At 44.2% G+C, this 23,045-nt stretch overlaps 1 protein-coding gene across 1 annotated transcript in view; it reads right to left on the reverse strand.

The window, feature by feature from the left end:
- The window catches only part of ATXN7L1 (ataxin 7 like 1), a 279,312-nt gene extending 256,807 nt beyond the window's left edge, over positions 1-22,505 (reverse strand). Inside the window, exons 1-2 of the mRNA XM_030216364.1 lie at positions 22,379-22,505; positions 21,861-21,923 (exon numbers count right to left, since the gene is read on the reverse strand). Of these exons, the coding sequence (XP_030072224.1) occupies positions 21,861-21,923; positions 22,379-22,475 (160 nt within the window). The 5' untranslated portion in view covers positions 22,476-22,505. The remainder of the gene's footprint in view (positions 1-21,860; positions 21,924-22,378) is intronic.
- Positions 22,506-23,045: the final 540 nt, after the last annotated feature.

Below are 23,045 nucleotides of genomic sequence, written 5' to 3' on the forward strand. Positions count from 1 at the left end.
GGTACCGGAGGCGCAAGCACCGCCGGTACCGGAGGGGTAGGGCGCAACAGCTCTCCCAGAATCTCTGGGAGAACGGCCCGGAGGCTCTCGTTTAGAGCGGCTGCAGAGAAAGGCTGTGAGGTCGATGCAGGCGTCGACGTCAGGACCTGTTCCGGGCGAGGAGGCTGTTCCGGGCTGTCCAGAGTGGAGCGCATCGACACCTCTTGGACAGAGGGTGAGCGGTCCTCTCGGTGCCGATGCCTGCTGGGTGCCGAATCCCTCGGCGACCCAGAGCTCTCGGTGCCGACGCGGGGAGGAGACCGGTGTCGATGCTTCTTCGACTTCTTCCGAAGCATGTCACCGGAGCTCCCCGGCACCGACGAGGAGGACGTAGAATCCATCCGTCGCTTCCTCGGGGCCGAGGCCGAAGAAGGTCGGTCTCGGGGGGGCTGTACCGCAGGAGCCCTCAGGGTGGGAGGAGACCCACCCGAAGGCTCACCGCCACCAGCAGGGGAATGGACAGCCATCACCTGCACTCCTGACGATGCACCACCGTCCGACGACATCAGCAGACGAGGTCCCGGTACCACCGGCGTCGATGCAGCTATCCGATGTCTCGGCGCCGATGCAGAGGCCCGATGCCTCGATGCACTCGATGCAAGGGCGGCCGAGGAAGATGGTCTGGACGCTGACGACGTCGATGCACTCGAAGATCCCGGTGCCGATGCCGACGAAGAGCCCGAGAACAAAACGTTCCACTGGGCTAGTCTCGCTACCTGAGTCCGCCTTTGAAGCAGGGAACACAGACTACAGTTCTGAGGGCGGTGCTCGGCCCCCAGACACTGAAGACACGACGAGTGTCGATCAGTGAGCGAGATAACCCGGGCGCACTGGGTGCACTTCTTGAAGCCGCTGGAAGGCTTCGATGTCATGGGCGGAAAAATCACGCCGGCGAAATCAAAGTCCGAAATGACGGAAAAAGAGCACCAAAAACTTTAGAGGGAGAAAATCTCGACCGAGGCCGAAAAGAGGCCTACCCCGACGACGAAAGAAAACTTATCGGGGCCAAAAGCTGGAAATACGGGGAGGATTGAAACGGAACCCGGTGGAGGGGTTCCGGAGCACTTCCCGAGTAGAAGAAAAGCTTTTCCGAAGAAAAAACACGTTCAACAATATGGACGCGCAAGGTCGACTCTCCGGGGCTCGACACGGCGAAAAATACGACCGTACCGAGTGCGGACAAAAGAAGACTGGCCGGCTCGAGCCGGTTTCGGGCGGAAAGACGGCCGCGCATGCGCGGTGCGCGCGAGGGCTAGCAAAGGACTTTGCTAGTGAAGATTCCGATTGGAGGGGCTGCCGTGGACGTCACCCATCAGTGAGAACAAGCAGCCTGCTTGTCCTCGGAGAATGGCTGTATCTCTTCAGATGTTTCCATTCGTATTGGCTGCTACCACTGATAAGATCTTAATGAAATGTTTAAATTATTTGTAAACAGGCGGTGCTTTCCTTTGGCGCTAGTCAATTTGCCTAGGGACAAGGAGGGTGGATTGGGGCTGCTCGGGATCTGATTATTTGCTGTGGTGTGCAGCATGCGACACTTAAATGATGGGTTTTCACGGGGGTATTAGAAAAATGTGTGGCATTACAAAACCAGATTAAATCACCCCTATCTTTTTAGTTGTATGCTGCATCACCTGATCCTCCGACAACAGCAATAACTCAGACCACGCCTCCTCTAACTTTTCCCTATGCTTACCCTGACCCTATCCCCTGATTATCTCAAACTAGCCTAAAATTAGCACGTCCTCCTTTCTCCTCTACCCCCTCTCCCTTATAATACTACCTATCTACACATCCCCATTACTCTGCTAAGCTTAGCCTGCTTTCTCTATACTATACTACCGTGTTTCCCCGAAAATAGGACATCCCCCGAAAATAAGACCTAGTAGAGGTCTTGCTGCAATTGGAAAATATAAGGCCTCCCCCTAAAGTAAGACCTAGCAAAGTTTTTTTCTTTTAAAGCAGGGCCGCCGAGAGCCGGATAGGGCCGCCCCCCCCCCCCCCCCCCGCCCTCCGTCACTCCCGGAAGTTGGAACTAACCTTAAACGCCTCCTTTCATCAAGTTCGCACTCGCAGCAAGCAGTAGCAGGGCAGACCTCTCCTTCCTTCCGTGCCCCGCCCTCGCAGACGTTACGTTACGTCAGGCGAGGGCGGGACACGGAAGGAAGGAGTGGCCTGCCCTGCTGCTGCGAGTGCGAAGGTGAAAGGAGGCGTTTAAGGTTAGTTCCAACTTCCGGGAGTGACGGAGGGCGGGTAGAGGGGGGGCGACCCCCGATGTTTCCCCGAAAAATAAGACATCCCCTGAAAATAAGACCTAGCGCGTCTTGGGGAGCAAAAATTAATATAAGACAGTGTCTTATTTTCGGGGAAACACGGTATGTAATCCTACTACTATGTAAGCCGCATTGAACCTGCTATAAGTGGGAAAGTGCGGGGTACAAATGTAACAAATAAATAAATAAATGATCCAGCTCATTTGTTGGCTACCACATTTAGGGGACCATTGTTTTTTTTTACTTCCACCGGCCAGGCTTGGCACTGGTTATGTAGAAAGTCATAAAGTAACACCTTCTATTTCTCCTTTGTTGCCTATCCATGGTAATGGAGGTTTTGCCCCTGGTCCGACTGCTCCTGTCTTTAAGGAAAGGGGACAGCAGAGGTGACAGAATTTATTTCATATTTTGAAAGACACTGGGAAATGTAAACCGTTTGCCGTTTTAAGTCGGGATTATCCTTTTGTCAAGACAGACCTGTTTGCTTGCCTGCAGCTCCAACATTATGCGGCTTCTCTTCCTCCTACCAGTTTGTCGGAGGAGGTCTGAGAGACCCTAATAAAAGAACTGAGTTTGGACACACAACTTCCTGTGCCATCACCACATTTGTCTTCAGAAGCTGTATGAGGATGTTAACTTGGATACGCCTATTGATGCCAACCGGTTTAAGTTGTGCTTGCAGGGCACTCGAACCTTTACTACCAACAGTGCCCTTTGGGAATTACAATATAAAATGCTCATGTGAATGCATATTTCTCCCCGTCGGACATGCAAAGCTAAGTTACGCGATGACATTTTTTTGACCTGCAGGGAGGGTCCAAGAAAGCACAAAGGCAGACGATCTACAAACTTCAAGACGGAAAATAAACGAAGCGCTTTCAGAGATATGAGGCTGTCCGATTGACTTCATGTCAATATTCTTTTTTGGCATTTCTGATTGAGCTGTTTTTTCAAGATATAATCAAGGTGATCTTCTGTACATCCCCTGAAGCAGCCTTGCTGGGCGAAACACGGCCTGTGTCGGGCTGTTTTTACAAATATATATTTTATATCTACTATAATAAAACTCACCCTCAACGTTCTGAGGACACTGACGTCAGTGAAGCCAAGCCCTGACTTCCTTCAAAAAGGTTCGAAGGTTCGTGGTGGTGAAGCCATCAAAATCGCTCCGGGCCCCGCCCTCGAGGGCGGAGCAATGGCAGAACAACAAAGGGGTTGGCAGGGAGGGAGGCGGGGGAGGGGTCGGAAATCGCTCCAGGCCCCGCCCTCGCGTCAAACGTCATGACGTTGGGGGCGGAGCAATGGCAGAACAACGAAGGGGTTGGCCAGGGAGGAAGGTGTTGGCGACGAAAACCTTGCTAGCGCCCGTTTCATTTGCTCAGAAACGGGCCTCTTTTACTAGTATATAATAAAATACATTTTGTCTTTCAACGATCTGCTTTATTTTCCATTTTTTTTTGACCGGCTCCTTAGCAAATATGACGTTGGGTCATGCATCAAAACCTTACATTGTATTGGACATTATATATTCCTTATTTCCTTGACCCTTATTGTACTTGTATACCCTAACCTTACCTGACCCTTATTTTATACTGTATTTAACATCTAACGGACCTGGCGATCGCCTTTACGGTATTATGTAAGCCACATTGAGCCTGCTAATGGGTGGGAAAATGTGGGATACAAATATTACAAATAAATATATTCCGGCATTGTTCTAAGGTTCAACATTTTTGATCCAGTGTGTCGGCTCATGCGTCTCGCTTGTGGAACATTAGTCGGAGAATCACACCACTTTGGCTTTTTGATAATTTTGCGGTTGCTCACCCTCTTCCCCGAGGGCTTAAAGGATTTCTTAAGCGCGTTATGTTGCTGGGGAAGAAATGTGTTCTCATTTGCTGGCTCTTGGCGACCCCTCCTACACTAGTCCACTGGAGATGATTCATCTGCTGATGATGGAGAAAACGCAGGTGGGCAAGCTGGATTCTGTGCGAGAACAAATGTTCAGCTTTTTTGGAACTGTATCTCATCCGGCCCATATAGTACAGTGTTAAATGCTTGATGTGAGTTTCCTTGTTGTATTGAGACAGATACAGTCAGGGGGGTGTGGGCTGGGTAAGTTCTGCAACTTTATTTCAGTAGTGGCTTGGAGGTTTGTTTGTTTTTTCTCTTCTTTGTATTGTTGTACGAGTTATAGCTTGTTTCTAATAAAAATTATTTTTAAAAAATACACGTACACAGTGCAAACACATACATTTACCTCTGCTTCAGAGCACCTATAAATCTGTTATCATTGAAAGAACAGATTTCACAAGGTGTTTTATGAAGGTCACATAGTTGCCAATCATACAATATAAACCTAAAGAAGAAAAAATACAAAGATACCAGTCATCAAACATCAGGAGGTTTTAAAGAGATGGAGGCCTTAGTTTCTCAATGCAAGGCCTGGAGGCAAATGGCAGCCCCTAGACACCTCTGGGGCTGCCCTATTGTCTGAAGTTTTTTTTCTGCTACTTTTCCTCTCTATCCAGGTTCAGGACAGAAAGGAGAAAGTGCATGGGGGGGTGGGGGGGGGGTAGAGTTGAATGCTTAAAGGACAAGGTATTTCTCAATAGGCAAAATAATGTATTTGGAAATGCTCACAACCTTGAGGATCCCCCCCCCCCCCCCCAATGAAGTCTGAAGGTAGGCTGGTGGAAATGGTTGTCATTGACACACTGGTCAGCAGTGTCATGGCCCTGCATGGGAAGATATTTGACCGTTCTCATTCAGCTCATTAGAATCCAATGTGGCTCCATCTTAAAAATCAATGAACACTACACTGCCTTTACTTCTATCATCCTATCTCCACATCTTCTAAAATACTTCAAACAGTCCAACTATTTCCAAAAATCAGAAGCAAAAACTAAAGTGCACCTATCTTAATAGTTATGCCATTCATTCTGTGGGTATCATATTCTCAAGCAGGACTCATGAAACATCTACTTTAAGGACTCCTACTCAAAGCACCCAAAATTAATTTCCAGCATATTGTCTTTACCACTGGCATATGAACGATGGTAATTTCATAACAAGGCACTCGACTGTTTAGTATATTTGAAACTGTTACAACTGCAAGAGCCTGGGTCTCGGGACTTTTGGGGAGCAGCCAATTCCCTCTCCACCTACCACCACACCTGGGTTTGAGCTCTGCACTTGTTAAAACAGTCAACTATTAGGACTGTAGTTGTTTAACCAAGTACCTCTTTAAAAACATATTTACACCCTAGTGGTTAGTGCAGTGGACTTTGATCCTGGGGAACTGAGTTCAATTCCCACTGCAGCTCCTTGTGACTCTGGGCAAGTCACTTAACCCTCCATTGCCCCTGGTACAAAATAAGTAGTACCTGAATATATGTAAACCGCTTTGAATGTAATTGCAAAAACCACAGAAAGTCGGTATATTCATTTATCTATTTATTGCATTTGTATCCCGCATTTTCCCACTTTTTGCAGGCTCAATGTGGCTTATAGTATGCCGTATCAAGTCCCAATTCCCTTCCCCTTAATGAAAACCAGTGCCAATTAAGCTCAAAGGCTAACAAGCAGAAGAAAGCAGTTGGATAAAAATCAAATTTAAAACCACATTATTACATTGCATACCACTAATCTTAGCAAGCCATCCACTTTTACCACTGAATTAAATTTGTACTGGTCTTCCTACAAAAATCAGAAAACAAGTATGGCTAGTGCAAAGGAAGGTTAACAAGTCATACATCTTTCAAATGCTGGTCTTTTTCCCATTAAATATTTTTAATTTTCCTCTTTTTTTCACAAACAAATACGCGATACTATAAAGCTGATCCTGCATTTTCTATAGAATATCACCACCAGTTATTCAATATGAAACAAAAAGCACTGGGTTCAGGTCATTTATTAAATACATAAGTGCTAGTGTATGCTTACCACAGGAGGCACCTCGGGAATCCTGCAGCAAGTTCCAAATTGACACACGCTACCCACGCGTTCAAAAAAAAAAAATTTTTGTTGGAGGGTTCGGAGGGTAGGTACTCCTGTGCTAATTAGTTAGTATCACCAGGCACTAGCTAGTTAGGATGGGATTACCAGGTGAACCCTTACCACCTACAAAATAAGTGTTGGTAAATGCTCCCACAGCAATTGTTTTTAATGGACGTGTGCTAACGTAAGAGCATGGCCTTAACTGGAAAACCAAACCAAACCAAAAAACCTGGCTATTTTCCAGCTGTGATGAACATGGCCTTAATGTGCGAGAAAAATCTATGTACGCACGCGCTAAAGCCACTTTTTACCAGCTTACTAAGAGGACCCCCCCCCTCACTGATTACAGTGGAAAATAAGGGATGCTCTATTTAAAAAAAAACAAAAAAAAAAAACAATTTTAAACACCCTTTGCATGACTTCAAAACCTACAGACACCTTTCCCTCTGATACATCCTTCTGCATCTGGCACCCATCAAATCTCTTTGCCTTCAACATCTATCTATATCATTCACAATCCCAACGTTCTAAATGAAGCCACCACTGGAAGCTGAAGCGTGGAGATCAGCTTTCCCCACCGGAAGTTGAGGCGTCGAGATAGCCGCTTTCCCCATCAGTGTGTGCCCCGCCCTCGCGTCACGACGCCATGACGACGAGGGCGGAGCACTGACACCGGACGAAACGGAGCGCCAGCACCAATGAAGACATAACCGCTCACTTACACTGCAGCACCGACAACACGAACAGCGCTGACAGAAGAAATCCATTTTGATGGCCGTGCTCCTGCTCTGCGTATGTGAGTCACCCCCCCCCCCAAAAAAAAACAAAAAAAAACAAGCTAGCGCCCGTTTCATTGCTCTGAGAAATGGGCCCTCTTTACTAATTTCATATGGCTGTGATTCCATCATCATAAGCTATCACAGAACGCATCGTAACAGTGATGAGAATAACACGCTGTCCTGCAGTCAATGCCGTCATCACAGACAGGTTTTCCCCCTCTCTTTTGGAGGACTGGGAAGGTTGGTTTCAATACATTAGGAGTTAAAACATATCAAAACTATGAGAACTGGCCAGTTTTGGGGGGGGGGGGGGGTTCTAAGTTTTCAGGGTTTTTTTGAGGGGAGGGGTTAAATCAAATATTTAAACAAATTTAAATTAGATTAATTTCATTAATTTAAAAAAGCCTTACAAATCTGTTTGAAAGAAAATCTGCATTTAATACAAAACTAGTAGAAAAGGTCCGTTTCAGGCAGGAAGGAAACGGGCGCTAGCAAGGTTCCCCCCTCCCCCAGTTCCAGACCCCTCCATCGCCCCCCCCCCCCCCGCCCCGCTCCGCGTTCCTGAGCCCACCTCCCTGCCTTCCTCCTTCTGAATTGGAACCCCCCCCCCCCCCGGATTTCCTGACCTCCCTGTCACGACCCTCTGGAGCCCGCCTTCCCGCCGCCAAACCTCCGCAGCCGCCGTCGCGTACCTGGCCGCCTGTGTCCGTAAATTTCTGGGTCTCCGAAGCCTCAGCTGACGTCACGATGCATTACGCGTTGGCGTAATGCGTCGCGACGTTAGCTGAGGCTTCAGAGACCCAGAAAGTTACGGACACAGGCAGCCAGGTTTTAGAACGTTGGAGGTAAGAATTATTATATAGGATATATGTTAAGTACAGGAGACACAATATACAATTAAACCTTTCAATAAATAAAAGTGTTGATGTGTTAAATCCATGAACATCTACCAAAATCCTACATCAAAAAAAAAAAAAACCAAAGGAGCAGAAGAAACATCACATTTTGAGGGTCATCTGTTGTTCTGAAAAGGATTTCATGGGAGACCCCGCTATCTGGTGTTAAGACTGGTAAGGAAAAGTGGGACATTGCTGCAGAATACACTACGCTGAGGAACGTTAGAATGGAAACCAACTATGGGGCCCGTTTACTAAGCTGCGCTAGCAGATGGGCTTAGTGCATCCTTAAGCTGGCCCTTCCCCATGCGCTAAGCCCATTTCTAGCATGGCCGTCAAAAAAGAACTAACTTGCTAGTCACACACACAAGGAAAAGAGACGGGCTGCACATACTATAGGAAGGCATGTTTATCCACTTCTACCCTAGCTAAGAGAATATTCGAGCACCTTTCTGACCTCATTTGCAACTTTCTTTAAATTAATCCGCAAACAAACCTTTTCCGTAGACGGGAAGGCAGTAGAACTAGAGGACATGAAGGGGGGTAGACTCAGGAGTAATGTCAGGCAGTATTTTTTTCACGGAAATTGTGGCTGATACATAGAATGCCCTCCTGCGGGAGGAGGTGGAGATGAAAACGGTAATGGAATTCAAACATGCGTGGGACAAACATAAAGGAATCCTGTTTAGAAGAAATGGATCCACTGAATTTTAGCGGAGATTGCTGGCAACACCGGTTAATTGGGAAGTAAAACCAGTGCAGGGCAGCCTTCTACGGTCTGTGCCCTGATCGTGACTGAATAGATATGGATAAGCTGGAGTGTAAATTTTAAAGGGCTTCGACGTTAGCTTCAGTACTTTTAGTACAAGAACAGTGCTGGGCAGACTTCTACGGTCTGTGCCCTGAGAATAGCAAGGACAAATCAAACTCGGGTATATGTATAAAGTATCACATACCATGTAAAATGAGTTCATCTTGTTGGGCAGACTGGATGGACTATACAGGATTTCATCTGCCGTCATTTACTATGTTATTATTTTCTTACTCCTGTTACTCTTTGCTTATACCCCATGCTATTAAAATGTTTTATTGCATATTGTGTTGATACTGTAATGCAGCATACTTTGCCATACTTTATATGGTCGTTTGAATATTTTTATTGCTGTAATTATGTTTTTGTTTATTTTTTTTACTTATTCTTGCTGAACACTGCCTTGAGTGAATTCTTTCAAAAAAGGCAGCAAATAAATCCTTATAAATAAATACATAAAAAGGGCTTTTATTTCTATTTGCTGCATTTCTGGACATGACTAATGTAAAAAAAACAATTTTTATGGCCATGCGCTAATGCCAACACACGAGCACTTACAGTTTCCTATTTGGAGGTGCTAAAGGTGCCCACCTTATGGATGAGCTAACCAGTGTGGCGTTAACGTCAGCGCACTGATTGCTGCATCTACGCCCATTCTCCACCCCTACCATACGCCCTCCGAAAAATACAAAGTAATGCACACTGCCCACCTGAGACGTCTGAAATGGTTACCAATGCATAGCAGAATATTGTATAAGTTGAAAGTAATGCCACGTCGGAACTTTCGCAACATTCTATTTATTACTTGCATCATGCTGTAAAATGTATTTGCCATCCCGATCTCTAAGATCTCAGCACAAATGTGAACTGGTTGTTCCTGCAATTTATCTGGGACCAATTGAATGGAACAAACTTTCCCCTGCAGCTTAAAAGCTAAACTTCCCTGTCCAGCTTTAAGAAAAAAATAGAAGGATTTCTTGTTATATCAAGCTTATCATGACTCCACTTGAGAGGTAAAATGTTGGATAAGTACTGAATTCCTACTTGGAAACTGTGTAGTATTATTTTTTTGTATTTTATATATGTGTGTTTTATTTTTATTAATTATGTATGCATCTTTTGTACCCCGTCCTTGATAAGGGAGGGATAGAAATAATAAATTTCAAATTCAACTTACCGTATTTTTCGGACTATTAGACGCACCGGACCATAAGACGCACCTAGGTTTTAGAGGAGGGAAATATGAAAAAAAAATTTTTTTGCTTTTTCCCTCCTCTAAAACCTAGGTGCTCCGGTGCGTCTTGTCCGAATCCCTCCCTCCAAGTTCGGGATCGCCCTCAGGCTTACCTCCTCCCCCCCCCCCCCCGGCCCTGTCACCACCTCTCCCCTTACTCACGCTTTTTTTCACGGTGGTCTAGTGACGTCGGGGCAGGAAAGAGCCCCCTCTTTCCTGCCCAGCGCACTGCTCTCCATCCTCCTGTATGCATTGCTGCCTGACGGTCTCGGCGAGATTCAAAATGGCCGCCGAGAATTGAAGTCTCGGCGGCCATTTTGAATCTCGCAGAGACCGTCAGGCTGCATACAGGAGTATGGAGAGCAGCGCGCTGGGCAGGAAAGAGGGGGCTCTTTCCTGCCCCGACGTCACTAGACCACCAGGGAAGATCGCATGAGTAAGGGGAGAAGTGGTGACAGGGCCGGGGGGAGGGCGATCCTGAACTCGGAGGGAGGGAGGGAGGGAGGGCGGCCTGCCAGCCAGCCAGCCAAATCTCTACCTTCAGAATATAAGACGCACCCCCCATTTTCCTCCCAAAATTGGGGGGAAAAAAGTGCGTCTTATAGTCCGAAAAATACGGTAGTGTGCACAGATGGCAAAACTAACAGAACACTTTAATGTGTCCTGCGTTCAGCGCGCATTAGAACCTAACGCAGTTTACAGAAAAGGCCCTGATGTTTTCAGAAGAATATTAAACTGAGTTTAAAGATCTAAAGCTGTTAGGTTAGAATTTAAACAGAATTTTTTTTTTTTTTTAACTAGCTGGTTATGTATAGGGTTTCTATTCTTAGGTCAGCACCCAAGAAAAAGATCTAGGAGCCGTAGACAATATGCTGAAATCTTCTGCCCAGTGTGCAGCAGCGGCCAAAAAAGCAAACAGGATGCTAGGAATTATTAGGACCAAAAATACTACAATGCCTCTGTATCATTCCATAGTGCGACCACACCTTGAGTATTGCATTCAGTTCTGGTCACCATATCTCAAAAAAGATATAGTGGAATTAGAAAAGATTGAAAGAAATGATTTAGGAGATGGAACTCCTCTCAAATGAGGAAAAGGCTACAGAGATTAGAGCTTTTCAGCTTGGAAAAGAGACGGCCGAGGGGCAATATGACTGAGGTCTACAAAATCCTGAGTGGTGTAGAACGAGTAGAAATGAATCGATTTTTAACTCTTTCAACAAGTACGACGACTAGGGGAAGTTATGTGGAAATACTTTTAAAACAAACAGGAGGAAATATTTTTTTTCATTCAATGAATAGTTGAGCTCTGGAACTCACTGCCAGAGAATGTGGTAATGGTCAGTGTATTTGCATTTAAAAAAAAAAAAAGATCTTGGAGGAAAAGTCCATCGTCTGCTACCGAGATAAACATGGGGAAAGCCACTCCTTGCCCTGGGATTGGTAAGCATGGAATGTTGCTACTATTTGGGTTTCTGCCACATACTTGTGACCTGGATTGGCCACTGTTGAAAGCAGGATACTGGGCTAGTTGGACCATTGGTTTGTCCCAGTATAGCTATTCTTATGTTCTTATAAATTGTCAACTTAGCTATTCATTTTCTAGTTAATTAGTGATTTGAGGGTCCAAAATATTAGTGTTTATCAGTGTTTTGCTGGGTGTCTTTTCTAGTGGAACCCAATGTACATTTGCATCAATAGCAGCCATCGGTGCAGGAAAGGCATAAAGACTTCATATACCACAACTCTGCTTGGCGCAGTATTCAAATTACTTGTAGAATAGAGTTCATAAATACCTGTATCTTACGTTTAAAAATGTAATAAAGTGCAAAGGGGAAAACTGGTTAAATTCAGATACCTGAGTCCCAGTTTTCTGATTTTAACTAATCCGCCTGGAGTGAGGCGACAATAGGTAGCCAAAATCATGAAACTGCCTGCAGGTCAAGGACGTCCAATCCAATTAACGGACCAAAGTCAAAAGTGTCTTTTGCATTAAACTGAATTAAAATTCTTCTATTTTTAATTTTGGTTAAATAATTTTATAATGGATGTTGCTTCAGTATGTTTGTTGTAACCCGCTTAGATTTTTTATAGATAATGCAGGATAGAAATTAACACTTCATAATCTCCCGGGCAAAAATGTCCTCACACACTTTTGCTATAACAACTTTAAACATCTGCCCTTCTTGTACAAAGTTTGCAAGGATTTATCACACCTCTGCTGTGACATTTACTCCTAACACACAAATCCTTACCTTTCATTGGTCTCTGCCCCATTCCCAGCTCAAGCCATGTTGCTTTATCTCCTCCTCTTTAACTTCCACACCCCACACAGACCTTGAGCGACCCTCGTGTAAGGCTAACCCTACAGGTTGCTGTACAACCTGCGGCTCCACTGTTTTAAAAGCTGTCCGTCCACCTTCCCTCTTGGAGCTCCAGTGCATTGTCTTCATAAAGTGTCTGCACTCCTCTAGCCAACTTCAGAAAGGAGAATCAAAGCCCAACTCTCCTACGCAAGTCACTTAACCCTCCATTGCCCCATGTAAGCCTCATTGAGCCTGCCATGAGTGGGAAAGTGCGGGGTACAAATGTAACAAAAATAAAATAGATACTACTGGAGATTCTACATGGAATGTTGCTACTATTGGAGGTTCTACATGGAATGTTGCTACTATTGGAGGTTCTACATGGAATGTTGCTATTCCACTAGCAACATTCCATGTAGAAGCCTGCGCGGCCACATTGGTGATCTGCAAGGGCCGACTTCTACATGGAATGTTGCTAGTGGAATAGCAACATTCCATGTAGAATCTCAAATAGTAGCAACAGTGGAGGAGTGGCCTAGTGGTTAGGGTGGTGGACTTTGGTCCTGGGGAACTGAGGAACTGAGTTTGATTCCCACTTCAGGCACAGGCAGCTCCTTGTGACTCTGGGCAAGTCACTTAACCCTCCATTGCCTGCCATGAGTGGGAAAGCGCAGGGTACAAATGTAACAAAAATAAAATAGATACTATTGGAGATTCTACATGGAATGTTGCTAGTGGAATAGCAACATTTCATGTAGAATCTCAAATAGTAGCAACAGTGGAGGAGTGGCCTAGTGGTTAGGGTGGTGGACTTTGGTCCTGGGGAACTGAGGAACTGAGTTGGATTCCCACTTCAGGCACAGGCAGCTCCTTGTGACTCTGGGCAAGTCACTTAACCCTCCATTGCCCCATGTAAGCCACATTGAGCCTGCCATGAGTGGGAAAGCGTGGGGTACAAATGTAACAACAACAACACTGACACCCTATAAGACTACTACAACCCAAGCCACAGTTAGCCCACTTCTGTTGCTTTAAAGCACAGCTGATTTTATGTATTCTGGGGAAGCGTATTTCCAACTTTTATTTAATCAAACGCACAATACAAATTAATCGATAAGCAGTCTACAATATACAAACTAGTCCTCAGAACCCTTCTAGCAAATCTGGTTTTGAGAATATCGCTAATCAGTATGTAAGGTACTTCCATACACTGGCTCTAAAAAAAAATCGGACTGGCAAAGTGGATCCAGAGAACAGGCTTTAAAAGCACTGCTCTGCATTAGAGCTAAACATCAGGCTGCCTCCACAGGATTTAAAAGCGACAGCTTATTTACATGTATCCTATCAGCACAGCATAACATAGTATATGCCCTGGCAAGGATGACATGTGCCCCCTGAGAAGACACCATGGGAGGATATAATAGCAGCTGCTACACACAGAGAGTCCTCAAAGTTAACCTTTGAACTGGGTATTTCTAGAGAGTTTAGATCACGATCCAGGAGAGAAGAACAGCGTGACCTGATCAGAATAGTTTTGGCCATGATCCATGATTTAGAGTGAGTGAGTTGCTATTTTTCAAACTTAAATCACCCCAGAAAAGAGACATTCAAACATGTGAAAAGAGTAACATTTTCCTACCACTTAATGTACAAAAAAAAACACAAACTAATTTTACTAGAGAAAAAAAGGACCAAAGGTAAGTTATATCCCATTTTCTCACAGCTCTGCCAAAGACATGATACCAAATTACACTGTAATGAAACCCAATGACTGTCCTCCTTTCACTGCTCAAAAGCTTTCCACTAAACCAGGGATTTACAAATCTAGAGTAGCTCATTTTAAATGTGCAACCGACACCTCACCCAACACCAAAATTACAGTAACTGGAATAAGACAACACAACCCAAGAACTACGCCAATAATTACAGCGAGCTTCAGTGAAAAGTTAAATACTTAGATACTGCCCCATTTATAAAATGGAGTAAAGGTGCCAACGTCACATTCAGACTCATCAAACCACAAAATGACTAGAAGTTATGTTCAATGCGCAAATAATCTATCCCCCTTTTAAATGGTTTATGCAAATACCCCGATTCTATAACATCACGCAAAAAATGGCTCTTGTAAAACCGTTGGTAGTATCCCCCAAATTCTATATATCGCGCCTTAATCAAACCAGAAATCAAAGTGAATGCACGTAACTTGACTGGTTAACTAGCTAATCAGCACTGTTAATTGGATGTTAACAAGCAATTATCGGCACAAACTGGCATTAAGATTTACGTGCACAACTCGCTAAGTGTATTCTGTAACGTGATGTGTGTAAATTCCAAGTCACATAGTTGAAAAGGGGGCGTGGCTATGGGTGGGTTGTGGGCGTTTCTAAAATCTATGCGCATTATTATAGAATACACCCGCTCTACGCCAAGTAAGACATGGCCTAAACGGACATGACCAAATTTGGTTGCGTGGAGAGGCACTCAGCATATTCTTTGTACCATGCAGAAATTTAAGCCGATTCTATAAAATGTAAGCGTACTTTAGAGAATACGTCTAGGTGTATTTTTTTTTTAACCACGCGGACTTTTCAGGCGCCATATATAGAACCTAGCCCTATATATTCAAAAAGTAAACCACAGTTTACTTGTACTTTATCTGTGCACAGGTGTTTCATAGGGATGTAATTTGAACACAGCTAGGGTGAGGATAGAAAAGGAGCCAGAATGTGCATACATACTTTGTAAAAATATTTATTTTAACAAGGTTTTTATATACTGCCTACATGATAACGAAAACAAGTGGAAGCAGTTCACAAATTAAATATATAAACACATACACGTGCCTCAGATCAGGTGTAAATTCCTGCGTGAGCATTTGTGCGTGAACAGAGATTACAGCAGGCACCTACTTTATAAAAATACTGAGCTGCCCATGCTGCCTTTATTAGGAATGTTTCTTTATAGGCACCCTGTCACTAAATTACCCTCAAAGCTATTTACACACTTTACCCACAGAAATTGATTTTTATAAAACTGCCAACCTATATGTAAGGCCTTTTCATATATACTTTTACCCACTGTATGGGTGGCGGGCTAGTTTTGGAACTACATATATACTTTTCAAATTTCAGAAGTATGCAAGTATTTTCACACAGAAGGAGAGTCTGCACAAGTCAGTAGGTGTAAATGTGTGTGGTGATTTTTCCTGGGATAATTTTCTAACATATAAGCGTACCATTACTTAGAAAATTCTGCAAATCCACAGAGTGACGAATATACAGTTATTAAATTACCCAAACAGCCAATGTGTGGCCTACACACAAAATTCCCTATTCAATCAATAAATTGATGGACAAGCCAGTACTGAAGAAGGCCCTTAAATCTTCCACTGCCTCAAGAACAAACTAAGATTTCAAGTCCCCTTGGGCAGTGAAATACATTTCCAAGCTCAAGATAAAAGTTACGACCGAGGTACAGAATTGGAAAGATCAGCTAATTCAATTTAAAATCCAAACGCAGATCTCCGATCACCATTATTATCCATTTCATACTTTCTTCTTTATGAATAACCAACTCCAGGGTACAAGGTGGATCCAGTGATCAAAAGAGCCTCTGATATTCAAATCCTTAAACTTTAACAAACTAAGCAAAATAGATTTGTTGTACCCCAGTCATTATGGGCCAAGAGATCCCTTTTTTTTGTGGTGGTGATGGTGGGGGGGGGGGGCACTATGTTTGGTTTCACAGCCTGATGCAATGCTATCCTTTGTGCATAATTCAATTCTCTTAGTGGGAAAACATACACACACACAAAAAAAGCAAACTGTTTTGGAACATGAGATATAAAGTGAAAAAAATGGACTAAATTGTTCCTAGTTCTATGGTTACCTAACACCACAAATCCTTCATCTGTTGTTCAAAACCATACGAAATTATGGAGGACAGAGGTAGGAAAAAAGGTAGGGGGGTCAGAGAAAAAGCAAGGGGGCACAAGGGAATTAGTTTAAGTATGAGAATTTGTATGTACATCTACTAAGGGCTGTACCTCAGCTGGACAGACTGCATGGGCCTTTTTGTCTTTATCTGACATCATTTACAGATCTGAATAAAGGCAACAGCACCTTCTCACACTGCATTGCAAGAGATTCCGCACCGAGCAATTAGACCCTGTCTTTCTCAACACGATCCCATTTTAACAACTGATAACATAGCGAGTCTGAACACCCTTCCACCTCCCTCCACTTATCCAAAGCAGAAGTGGCAATGACGGCAACCCCGTGTGTCACTGTGCACTCACACACCCCAATATTCTACAAGGGTTTCCAGTCTAACAAGAAGCTTATCCAGGAGAGGATGGGGGCCTGCGAGTGTCCACTAGCTCAGAGGACCCATGCTGACTGTCCCTAATGGGAATAGGTCACAGTGGAAGTACAGAGATAGAGGGGTGGCATCATTTGACCCTGTCCACTGATGTGACTCCATTCGGGGCATCAACCCACAGTTTGGGAAACACAGAGCTACACAATGAACAAAAAGGGAACAGACGACCATACCTTAGCCCAGTGGTTCCCAACCCAAATCCTTAGGACGTCCACAAGGTAACTTTGTGTGCACTTCCTGCGTTGTATGGAAATCTCTCATACATACAAAGGTATAGAAGAGCAAAACCTCACAAAGATGAACACACTCGGAAGAAGGTTCTTAGCGATAGTACTTGAGATACATTACACCCAGTGTTACTAACAGATCCATCCACACGAGATAGAAAGATTCCCGAGACAGGTTATTGGGCCGAAACCCAGCCGTGTTGAGTCGATCTTGCTGATTAATAAATCTTCTAGACCATACAGCATCATCATTTTATTTTGTCACCTTCGCTGTCTCCCAAGGGTGACTCTCTCATACATATTCATCGTGGATATGCTGAAAAACTGACTGGTTGGGCGGATCACAAGAATTATGCTGAGAATCCATCATCTAGCTACAAGACTTTGCATACTATATTAAACAGGAAGCACTTACAATGAAATGCTCTCTAATTTAGAGCTAACCATAAGTGCCCGTCTTTAGATTAAGAACTGTTTTAAGACATCACTTGGACGGGTGGTTTATGAATTTGAACAAATGTCAATTGAACAACCCTCCAAGTTAAACGTGCCTTCTTTCTACCTTTCTGATTATTGACAAAAGTACACTAACCCAAAGAACATTTTCTGTGTACTGTTATTGTACAAAAAATATGCCTTCTGAACATCAATTTAAGTTTTTATCCTGCGTGGTACCATCTGACCATACACCAATAACACCGAGGTCAGAATATGGAAATATACCCCTAGTACTAGCTGACATTTCCAGTCTAAATAACAATGCATTAAGATCTCTTTTGAACTATTAAATCAAGCAATGAATGGCCTTGCTAGAAGTTAGAAATAACACTGAAAGACAGACTACGATAGGTAAGAATGGTAAAGGCTACATACATTTGCCTTCCAAGGCAGAGAACCCTGGGTAAGAGCTGTGCTGAAATTAATTAATTTACTTACTTCAAATTTCTATTCCGCACAATCCTGCGTTCTTGGCAGATTACAAAATTACATACACAGTAATAAAATACATCACAAATCTCAGATCAAAAACAAAACAAAATCACAAATAACAAAAAACTGTTTCCACAGCCAATTTGTGAAATTATAGCTAAAACGTAACAAAATCCACATTCTGGGAACCTATGGCCTTCTAGCCTCTGTACAAGATTAATGGAAGTTTCCGAGCCCAGGTTACCCACATCAGAAATCTGTGTGTGGCCTTGTTCACAGAAAGAGACAGAGTCATCCAATCAATGGGCTGATTTAGCCTTTTCAAAAGAACATTGATAGGCTGGATCAGGCTAATGGTCCATCAAGTCTAGCATCCTATCTCCATCCATAGCCAAACTGGAACACGAAGTATTCAAGAGATCACTCTGCACATTTCCCTGGCTAATAACTGCTAATGGACCTATCCTCCAACAACTTATCCAAACCTTTTTCAAACCCAACTATACTAGTTTCCTTGATCACATTCGCCATTCAACTCTTAAAAGTGTACCGGCTGAAAAAAAAACTGTTCTTGCTTTCTTGTAAATCTGCTATCCATTGGGGATATTCCATGAACCTTAGTCTTAGTGCTAACTGAAAGAGTAAATAACTATTTCCTATTAACTTATAACACATCACAAATGATTTTAAAACCTCTATCCTATCTCCTTTTCAGTCATCTCCTTTCCAAGCTGAAGAATCCTAAACTCTAGAGCATACTTGAAAAGTGTCTGCTTGAATCGCTGCACAATGGTGCATTCTGGGAATTCCACCACCTACTGCTCCCTGATCTAGTTTTCCAGCTCAAGGACATGAAGAAAGCCGCCCAGGTTCTCTTTCAGCCAGGACTGCTCTGCTGAAACCAGTCCACCTTCTGCCACCCCCTACCTTATTTCCCGACAGTTGGACACGATGATAGCTGCTAGGGCCCCCTCCCTGAAACTTCCTGTGCCAGGAAGAATGGATGAACTCAACGCACTCCTTCAGCCTTTGCCAAGCTGCCCAAACTCACCCACCTGAATTTTCAACCAGGAAACACAGGAAGGATCAACAATGGCTGCAACAGAAGCATGGTTCCTGCTGCCCCTCCCATTCTCCACAGCCTTATGAACACATGAACCTCATAATCAAAAGTGTCTGCATCATTTATTAGGATTTATTTACCACCTTTTTGAAATAATTCACTCAAGGTGGTGTACAGTAAGAATAAATCAAACATGAGCAATAAGCAATTACAGCAGTAAAAATATTCAAACAACAATATAAAGTATGGCATAGTATACTACTTACCTCAACACATGCATACGGATGAATGGACGGACAGATGGACTTATACTCCCATCACAAAAGCTACTTATCCTGTAGCGAAACATGATGGATCAGACCAATGGTAGTAAATCCAGCATTCTGCCCTGACAGATCTTAATCAGATGATCACTGCCCTATTACTCACCCCCCGATATAGCAGGCGGTAATCCCTTTGACTGCACGGCTAACAACTGTTAACGGAACCTCCTCCAAAAACTTGAACAAACCCTTTTTTAAACTCAAGACATACTACTAAATTTCACTATTCCCGACAGCAACTAGCTCCACAGACTAATTGTGCACCGACTGAGAAAACAGTTTCTTAAATTTTATTTTAAAATGTATTTTTATTTGTGTTTTAAAGTTTGATAATCCACCTCATCGATAAAAGCGCACAGTGGAGCAATATGTCAATGAAGGCCGACTATTGTTTGAAATGGTAAATGATCTTCCCAACCTGCTCCACCGAGCAAATCCCAGAAAAGTATATAAATATCTCTCTCAATAAAGGTAGTGTTGGGTGGGTGGAACAAGGTCATCATATAAACAGGTTTATGTCAAACACTGGTAACTTGAACTTGTAAACCGAGCTTCATTATTTAAAAACCCATCCTAAACAACAACGCCATATCGTAAAAGGTCAATTTGGACAAATGACTGGTCGATAGCATTTTTCTGATCTTGTGTTGCAAAATCTGTTTTCATTTTCACGTCAAACACAGCTATGACACTAACAGATCTTAAATCCAGATAGAATCCACCTTGTAAGTACAAGACAGGCCATGACGTGTTTAAAGAGTCCATTTTAAGCTCATCTCTGGAGACTCAATGTCATCAAGGATCACATCTCACCAAAGCATATTTAAAATCAAGAACTGAGGCAAGCAGAACTTCATCAAGGCTTTCTCCTGCATGAAGTGAGGCCCACACTGCCATGTCCTGGGGCCCTGGTCCCTAAAGACAGCAAAAAACAGAAGAAAAGTGCGGATCCGTTCCCACGTAAGTCTTTGTAACATCACGTTACTCTTTAAAAGCTTATAAAAATGCTATTAGGAAATATTTTGCTTGTTTTGATCAGTTTTCACACGAGTCACAAATTAAACGGCAAGGAAAAATCCCTCAAGACTTACAGTATATATAGGTGAATTTAATACACTTGTCATCTATATCCTTCAAACAAAAAAAATCAATTATGAACCAGCCTAATAGCTCATCACCAGTGTGCAGAAAATGACAATTTGGCCTGATTCTCAGGCCAGCCAAGCATCTCGCCTACTGTGTACCAACTGCAACTACTGGCTGGCTCAAGGTCACAAGCATGCTGGGCTCTGGATGGAACTGCGGATCAGGCCTCTCAACAAAGGGAATGTTAAAAAGGATCCAAATGCTGGCTACACTGCCATAGCCCATGCAGGAATTGCTCCAATTCAACTACAAGCACAACAAAGTCAAGCAAAGAAGAGGGGAAAAAAATGCACAGGAATTTTATGTGCATCTATATTCAATGTGCACAAATACGTGCACATGAAGATCAAATGAACACAAAGAGATGAGGCATCTGTTATTAGCATGTTATGGAATTAACCATTAAAATAAACAAAATCATAGAATTTTTCGAAGAAAGCATTAAGAGTGTGCATGGTTTACAAATTTCACTCTTCGGATGCTATTATTTAAATTCCACCTTTCACAACCACTATCTTTCAAATCAATAAAATCTCTCTTTTCAGTTTGCCTGTAGATATAGCTAAAGTTTCTTACGTTAACAACTTACAGTACTGCACAACTTAAGGCACTATTTACAAGGATTATAGGATGTGATTTATTTCCTGTGTTCTCATGTGTAATGTGCAAGGCAGCAGGAAATTGTTAATTTGAGAAGCAACGCTATTAGTTACAGAATCAGTCTGACCTGAAAAGAAATGTTTAAAATTCAACAGAGTCTGTATCTGCTAACATAATAACCATGGAGTGGTCATGTAAAACCTCAGTGCTTCCTAGTCCTGTGCAGGTATCAATGGCAAAAGGAAGCACAGCACTCCCAGTGCGTCTACCTGTGGCCAAATGTAAGCCACAGCACACTGGGGCTGCTGATACCCAACTGGATTAAGCCAAAATGAGGAGATGAATGTTGTGGGTTCCTCGACTCCATGGGGACAATCCAGATTTCCAATGGGAGTGCAGTATGGTGGGCCTTCTGCTTACCAGCATCCTAAGACCTTTGCAGCACAGCCATGGTTATGGCTACCAATGCATTCATAGAGAGGGCTTACAGGAGTGGAGCAGGACCAGCTGGAAGAATAGTTAATCACTTACTAGTTAACAAAAGTAGAGTTGTATACCACACAATCCTGTTTCCACACAGAGACCTTTAGCATTGTTTTAACAAACCAAAAGACACAGGAGTTAAGTTCAACACGGTTGTTAAGTACAGAACCACTCAACTTTTTACTGCTGCTTTAAGCATCTTTTTGAGGCACACTGTATTTCCACTTTGAACAAGTTAATGGCAAGTGATAGTCCCCGGGCAAGACCTCCTTTGCCCTTTCATTTGCTGATACACCAGAAGACATCACATGTGATATACAGATATGATGAGGATTTTTGCCAAGCACTAATGGTGTCAAGGCTCCACTTACCTTCCTTGTTAAGCCTCATAACCTCCCTGCTTTTTCCACCCTCTTTTCCAGTGTCTTCTACATCTGCACATGGAAGCAAAGCCAGAATCAGGTAACGTTCCTTTGCAAAGCAATCACAACACGTTCCCCCCACATCTGCCCCAAGTGCGATCTCTCATGCCACCTGGCCCAGGCTGAGCACCCAAACTGTGCAGCAACAGAGTACCGTTCTCTGATCCCGTGCAATTAAGACAGCACCGCCGTGCACTAGGAAACCCGGTCAAGCCAACCCCCCCAGGCAGCAGGAAAAGCGGAGGGGAGCCCTCACTTCAACCTCCCCCCACCCACACCCCTCCACTCTCCCCCGACCCACAGCCCTCTCTGCATAGGACCTGTCTCGGGGGGGGGGGGGATTTCTGTGGCCAGGGAGCAGCATGGAGGACACCGGGGGCCACTCTCTTGACTTTTTCCTCCTGGTGTCTGTAAGTCACTGAACGGCCAAAGGACAAGAGAGGAAGAGGACGGGGTCGGGTTCTTACTGTCAGAGCAGTGTATTTTGGCGGCGTCGATCCAGGAGGACCAGGGTTTGCCCAGGAACGCCTCCGGACTGGGCACTTTGCGATCCAGTGTCGCCATTGCTCTTCCTTCTTGTTGCTTTTCCTCCTTTCCTTCGGAAGCGGAGCGACACGGGATTCGAGGGCCGCTGACGTCATCTTCGGAACGTTCCGCCGCGGAGCTGAGGGCCGCCGCCGCTGCCGCCGAGGGCAGAGCGTGGGTGCGAGGAGCGCGACGGCCGCTGGAGGCGGCAGAGAGCCCGAGCCGGCGGCGCCCCCCCCCCCCCCCCCCCCCCCCCCGTGTCCGCTGAGTGGTGGAGCCCTCTGGGCGCGTCAGGGTGTTTTGAGGTGAGGTGCGTGCACCTCTCTGAGCTGGTAGGGAGAACATCCCATTTGTGATAGTTCCGTGCGTTAGGTGGCAGCCAGGTCACATGTGCTGCTCGGGAGAAGCACACTCTCTCCCTTTCTGTAGAAGCTGCTGCTGGTGGGTCCGTGCTCTCTCGTGTAAACAGCACGTGCAGGCCCTAGTTCTTGCACAAACAGACCGTCCTCATTCATTCGAAAGGAGAACAAAGTTGGTAATGGGATGGGATGTGGTCCGTCACCACTATGTGCTCAGGAGTAGAAGCTGAAAGTTACGAGGAAGTCAACC

Source organism: Microcaecilia unicolor, chromosome 10 (assembly GCF_901765095.1).
Source record: "Microcaecilia unicolor chromosome 10, aMicUni1.1, whole genome shotgun sequence".
Lineage (NCBI taxonomy): Eukaryota > Metazoa > Chordata > Amphibia > Gymnophiona > Siphonopidae > Microcaecilia > Microcaecilia unicolor.